We start from the raw sequence: 7,002 nt of genomic DNA, 5'->3' as shown, positions 1-7,002 counted from the left end.
GGAGATATGAGGAAGCTGCTTCCCACCCTAAGTGTTCAGTGCTAAGAGGCCTGTATGTGACGCTGGAAGACCTGAGCTCAAGCCTTCCCTCTGCCTCAGTTTGGGGTCTCATGAAGGACATTTTACTTGCTTTAGAGCCCCAGTTTCCCAGATCATTAATGAATACAAACATTCTCCTTCTGTTGTAATTATAAACAATCCAGGTCAAGACATTCAAGACTTCAGGAGAGAGGAAGATTGGCTGGCACCCTGATGGACAGAGAAAAAAGACCATCTCTTCTTCAAGGCCAGAAAATCCTTGTCACTGCAGAAAAACAGATGAGGATGGACAGGGAGACCCACCAACCCAGACCAGATTCACAAGTCAATGGTATCCATTAATTTGTTCAAGAAATTTGTGTTGAGTTCTAACTATGCATCAGGTCCTAAATTAGGAGCTGGGGAGAGAGAGATGGACCATATAGTCACCCTTCCTGCTGCCACAGGGAAAGGCCAACAGGGACTGTCACAGTGTGAAATGGGGGGCAGTTTAGAAGTGTAGGATGCTCACCATGGGAGGGCATGGGAGGAGTCGGTAACCTGGACTCAGGGGGATGGGGGAGGACTTTCCAAGAAAAGGGATGTGTGAGCTGAGACCTGAAGGGTGATTGGGAATTAAGTGGGGAAAAGGGATGAGGGCGGTGAGTGTTTCAGACAGAAAGAATGTACGTGTGACTGTCCCAGGGACAGAGATAGCATGGCACAACAGAATAAAAATAATTCCACTTGCCTGCAAGGAAGGAAGTTGAGAGGAATGAGACAGGTAGGCAAGGGCCATTTCTTGAACATGAAACTTTACCGTAACAGCAAAGAGGAACTATTGAAGGTTTTTGAAAAAACACTTTTTGGTTCTGATTTCACACACCACAAAATTCATAATGTAGAATGAAATCTCCCCAGATCACTGCTCTCACCCCGACACTGGTAACAGTTGGGTGCATATTCACTCTGTTTCTAACCCATTATTATTATTAATTACATTTGTAAAAATAGAGCCATTCTTTACTTGCTGTCCTATAATTTTCTCTTTGTCCTTAGCAATATATGGATATCTTTCTATGGTACTGCATATCTACCTACTAGTTTTTAAATGACTGCATAATACCCCATCATTGCAAAGCTGTTTGTTTTTTACTGTGGTAAAAAATATATATATACACATCTATATTTTAAAACAAAATGTATATATGAAACAAAATTTATCATTTTAACCATTTAAAAAATTTTTAAATAAACGTTGGTAAAATACACATAACAGGGGCTTCCCTGGTGGCGCAGTGGTTGAGAGTCCGCCTGCCGATGCAGGGGACGCGGGCTCGTGCCCAGGTCCAGGAAGATGCCACATGCCGCGGAGCGGCTAGGCCCGTGAGCCATGGCTGCTGAGCCTGCGCGTCCGGAGCCTGTGCTCCGCAACGGGAGAGGCCACAACAGTGAGAGTCCCGTGTACAGCAAAAAAAAGGAAAAAAAAAAAAAAAGAACAGATCTTATTAAATGTGTGATATTAAAAAAATGTGGAGACTTCCCTTGTGGTCCAGTGGGTAAGACTCTGTGCTCCCACTGCAGGGGTACAGGGTTCAATCCCTGGTCAGGGTAAGATCCCGCATGCCGTGCAGCGCGGCCACAAAAAAAAAAAAGTGTCCTTGCAAATGTCGGCAACACTTTACAAGAGTATATAATATATAAATCAATAATTCCTTGTGAAGGATGTGCGGCCACTTTCACAATCCTGTCCACGTTCACATCTGCAGGAGCAACCCAAGTTCGTGAACCACTTTTCTCTTGATGACAGTGCTTTGGAAAAACTTTGCTGAGGCCACACCTATGAAAGGTTTTTTGTTTTGTTTTGTTGTGTTTTAAAGATTCATTTATTTATTTATTTTATTTTTAAATTTTTGGCTGCATTGGGTCTTCGTTGCTGCACGCGGGCTTTCTCTAGTTGTGGCGAGCGGGGGCTACTCTTCATTGTGATGTGTGTGCTTCTCATTGTAGTGGCTTCTCTTGTCGCGGAGCACGGGCTCTAGGAACGCGGGCTTCAGTAGTTGCGGCATGTGGGCTCAGTAGTTGTGGCTCGCGGGCTCTAGAGTGCAGGCTCAGTAGTTGTGGCGCATGGGCTTAGTTGCTCCGCAGCATGTGGGATCTTCCTGGACCAGGGCTCGAACCTGTGTCCCCTGCATTGGTAGGCAGATTCTTAACCACTGCACCACCAGGGAAGAGCAAGAGTATTTTTTTTTTTTAATTTTTGTGAATAGGCAATACTTGCACATGGTTCAACATCCTTGATTTGGAAGATAATTCAGGAAGTAGAATCCACAGGACTTGACTGGGTGTGAGGAAGAAGGAATAGGGAGGACTATGTGGATTCATGGATGGTCCCCAGATATCCAGCTGGACAAATAGAGGGACATAGGAATAAGAAACACAAAACAAGAGGTATAGATTCTGGGGAAAGCGGGCAGGGATGAACTAAGGCTATCGTACCAGTGGGTCATATGGGTAGCATCTCGACCAGACGCAACTGATGGATTCACCCTGGGGTAATACCATTCTTCTCCTATTCTTGTGCCACTCTCTAGGGGTCTCCTTTTGGCAATCAGGGTACCTGGGAAGCTGGATTAGTGATCAGATGTTTCGAGGTGAACAGAGAATGTCTTAAAGGAGTTGGACGACCCTGTGAGATGTTTCCTTCTGACTATGGAGAGGCCAGTGTGGTAGCCCAGGAGCAATCGCCAGGCTCTGGGCACTGCTAATCACTTTACGTGCAGTGATCTCATTTTCATTCTCCTAGCAACTCTCTGAGTTACGTAAGACCTTTTCCCTTTTAGAAGGAATGACCAGAAACAACTAAGGTGTACTGTGTACTTACTGTATGCCAGGCACTGTGTTAAGCATTATTCATGAATTATCCTGTTTAGTCTTCACAGCAGTAAAGTAGGTCTAATCAAGAAATCCATTTTCAAAAAAAAAAAAAAGAAAAACATCCATTTTCCCAATGAGGAGCCAAGTCACACAGCTGCCAAGTGACAGAGCCGGAATTTAAACCCAGTCCTGGCTGACTTCTCACCTGCCAGGCTCTACTGTCTGGTGTGTCTCCCTTCCCCACTCTCTCCCACCACCCAGCCACCGCACCATTCTGAATGCTCTCTTCACCTACACGTAGCACTCCACAATTGATTAAATTTTCATTTGATTAGGGTAGATATAATCCAAGCTGAAGATTCAATTCTGTGTTTTTGAAAACATCTGCAGTTTCACCTTGATTGCCTTTTGTGTTGACAACATTCCTCCAGCTACTCCCAATAGGACTGACTTCAGTGTCAAACTCAGGGTAAAGCAGGAGTGCCATGCTTCAGAATTCCCCATTCACAGCAGGCAGAGCCTTCCCTTCCGGGCAGATCCATGGCCCCTGACTCCTCTCTGCAGAATTTTCTCATGAGATGTTCCTCAGATCTTCCTTGATAAGTTTGCTATACCTAGTCCCACAGTATTTGGGGCTAGATGGGCCAGGGCTGTTTGAATGCTGTTTAGCCTCAAGCTGCATCCTCTGCAAAACTAGGCAAATCTTTTCCCAAAGGTCAAAAAATCGGATGAGCCACCTCCCACGAGGAAATTACAGGCAAAATTTCCAGGTGTTGTCCACATTTCTTTCCTCTGTCCTCTTGACTGTGAATGTGGGTATAAACTATTAAAGATAATTGAATCATTCCTGAAGGCCAGTTCTGACCTTAGCCCAACATGGTGAATCCATCCTGTAACAACTTTAAGGTTAGTCGGTACTGTCCTTTTCAATTTGCCTGGTTTTCCACTAAAGTTTGGGGTACATTAGGCCTGAAATCACAGGACAGAATTCATCCTTGCTGGCAACCCGAGTTGCTTCATTAAGATTTTCACTCCTAGGTTTTTATTTATTCTCCTATTCATTCATTTAAAAGGCAATAAACAAAATCAACAAAAATCAAAGTATCCTGGACGACAAGCATACATCACCTAAGGACCATAAGATTTGAAATATGTTTAAAAGCTTTTAACTATCTCCATAGATACTGGTTTGGGGGTTTCCTTGGGGAGATCTTGCCGCCAATTTACCCAAGGCCAAACACAGAGGAATCCTGTAACCTGTAGGAATGTGAAAGAATGCTGGCAAGGCCCTCCTCTGCAAAACTGTTATCACACACACCACATTTTATTTATATTCAAGCATTTTCCTTCATCGTTACATTTTTGCTTTTTTCCATCCTTACATTACCTTTAGCATAGTATGTTTTTGCTTTTTTCCCCTAATTACGTTATCTTTAAGGCACTGCCTAAACATGGTCTTTTTTTAAGCTGGTTTGAGAGTGGGTTAAAAGGAACACCCTAAAATGTCATCAGGTCCTGGATGTGGTTCACAAAAATAATTCAAGGCTCCTTTGGTGAGACTGCTAACTGGTAGGGGTAATGTGGATACACGGTGGGTAAGAAATGAATTTAGATCTGGTATTAAAACATCTTCCCACTGCTGTGATTTTTGTTTCCTGGTTATCAAAATAATATATGTCCATTGTCAAAAAACTAAAATTAAGAGAAAAAGGAAACAACTCGTAATTGGTGTGATTTTTGGATGTGAGCCCTTCCCTTTGGGAAAGCGATGGAGAGGAACGCACTGTCTCTGGCCTGGAATACCGGGCGGCGGGGTTTCCCCTGCCTGGTAAATTCAAACGGCTTCGGAAGTCAGGCCGCCAAAGGGCCCGGGGCGCAGGGCCATCCCCATGGCGTTCCCATTCAGCCACCTGTGAGGCGACTTGTCGTCCTCCCCGAGTAGCTGCCAGCCCCGTCACCCCCAGTTCCCACCGATCTCCTACGCAGAGACCCAACCCAGACACAGTTCCCCGTAAGTGTCCACCGACTGAAAATAGATACCGAGCCCGCCCCTGACCCCCCCCCTTCAAATCCTCCCCTTTAAAGGGAGCCACCGGGTGACGCCGGGGGAGTTTGCGGAAGCGCCAACCGCGTTGGGGCCTTGGGCGGATCCCGTGATTGGAGCCGGCCCCGCCCCCGGGTCCTCTTCCCCCATTGTGAGAGCGGCTCGGGCCCAGGCCCCGCCCACTGCCACCTCCCTCTGGAGGACCAACCCCTCCCCTTTTTTTCACCCCCCCCCCCCCCTTGGCTCATTTCCGGCCGCCGCTGCTACCGCTAGCCTGTAAGGAGGATTCGGCAGAGGGAAGAAACAACAGCCGCCATCTTGTTTGTGTGCTAGGCTCGGGGGGAGAGAGGGCGAGAGGGAGCGGGCGAGAGTGGGCAAGCGGGGTGCCGGGCTGAGTGCGAACTGCGGGAGCGAGAGTTCGGAGGAGAGCCGGGACGGAGAGAGGCGGCAGGGGCCGAGACAGTGGCAGGGGGCCCGGGGCGCACGGGTTGAGGCGACCCCCAGCCCCCTCCCGCCGGCACACACCCCCACCGCGGCCCGGGAGCCGGGCCGGCGTCGACGCCTAGGGGGGACCATTACATAACCCCGCGCCCCGCGGCGCCTTCGCCCGCCGCCGAGGGCGGCCCCGAGCGGAGCCCCGGGGGGCGGGCGCTCCCGGCATCTGGCCGCCGGGGGTGGGGGCCGTAGCGGCGGCCGTATTTATTTATTTTCCGCGGGAGGGAGGGCGAAGGAGGAGAGCGCGGCGCGAGAGGAAGCCGCCTGCGCTGCCCGCCAGAGCGGGGCCTCCTCGGTGGCCTCGGCGTCGGCGCGGGCTGGCGGCGCTGCTCGGCCCGGCCCCCTCGGCCCTCTGCGCCGGCGAGCTCCGCGCCCGGCGTCCTCGCCGCGCCTCCGCCGCCCGCCGCGCGATGTGAGGCGGCGGCGCCAGCCTGGCTCTCGGCTCGGGCGAGCTCTCTGCGGCCATTAGTGGCCGGTGCGGCGGCGGCGCGGAGCGCGGCGGCAAGAGGAGGGTTCGGAGGGTGGGGGCTCAGGTCCGGGAGGGGGCACCGGGAGGAGGTGAGTGTCTCTCGTCGCCTCCTCCTCTCCCCCCTTTTCGCCCCCGCCTCCTTGTGGCGATGAGAAGGAGGAGGACAGCGCCGAGGAGGAAGAAGCTGATGGCGGCGGCGGAGCTCCGAGAGACCTCGGCTGGGCAGGGGCCGGCCGTGGCGGGCCGGGGACTGCGCCTCTAGAGCCGCGAGTTCTCGGGGATTCGCCGCAGCGGACGCGCTCGGCGCATTTGTGTGCCTGTGCCCTCCTCCGGGCCTGGGCTCAGGCCCGGCCCCTCGCACTTGCCCCTACCTTTTCTATCGAGCCCGCATCCCTCTTCAGCCACCGCGATCCGGCGAAGAGAAAAAGGAACTTCCCCCACCCCCTTCGGGGGCCGGCGGAGCCCCCCAAGCCCACCCCAGGGATCCGGGCGGGGACCCAGGCCTGAAGAAGAGATTTCCCGGGGATTCTCGTTTTCCTCGCCCGTATCTCCGAAAGAATTAAAAATGGCCGAGAATGTGGTGGAACCGGGGCCGCCTTCAGCCAAGCGGCCTAAACTCTCATCTCCGGCCCTCTCGGCGTCCGCCAGCGATGGCACAGGTTAGTCTTGGGAACCCTGGCCTTCCACCTCCTCCTTAATCTTTTCTCCTCGCAGCTTTATTCGTCCATATTTTCTTTCTCTCTCTTCCTAGTTCTCTGCCTCTTGATTGATTTTAAAGGTGTTTGAATGAACTGGTCGAAGGCGTCCAGTAGCCCAACCATTTTCTTTCCTTCTTAATACATTTATTGCAATACTATGTCATATCGCTATGTGTTCTGGAATTAGAGGTATTGAGTGGTGCTGCAGAAATGGCCTTTATTGTTGTTCCCATTCAGTTTAATTTTGGAAATGCCAGTGCATTTGAGTGTAAGGGCCTTTTTTGCAATTTTACTTTTTCTGTTGTTGATAAATGAGGAATCGTGAATCCTTTCTTCCTGATCGTACTTGTCCCGTTTCCTCTGCTTTCTACTCTTCAAGAATTTCTCTTTACATGAGATTT

At 50.6% G+C, this 7,002-nt stretch overlaps 1 protein-coding gene across 1 annotated transcript in view; it reads left to right on the top strand.

Moving 5' to 3' along the window:
• Positions 1-5,231: 5,231 nt before the first annotated feature.
• The window catches only part of EP300 (E1A binding protein p300), a 70,716-nt gene continuing 68,945 nt past the window's right edge, over positions 5,232-7,002 (top strand). Inside the window, exon 1 of the mRNA XM_019943965.3 lies at positions 5,232-6,562. Within this exon, the coding sequence (XP_019799524.2) occupies positions 6,469-6,562 (94 nt within the window). The 5' untranslated portion in view covers positions 5,232-6,468. The remainder of the gene's footprint in view (positions 6,563-7,002) is intronic.

The sequence above is a fragment of the Tursiops truncatus genome, chromosome 11 (genome assembly GCF_011762595.2).
Source record: "Tursiops truncatus isolate mTurTru1 chromosome 11, mTurTru1.mat.Y, whole genome shotgun sequence".
Classification (NCBI taxonomy): Eukaryota; Metazoa; Chordata; class Mammalia; order Artiodactyla; family Delphinidae; genus Tursiops; species Tursiops truncatus.
The sequence above is the reverse complement of the archived record's forward strand: the minus strand, read 5'-3'. Positions and strand labels throughout refer to the sequence as shown.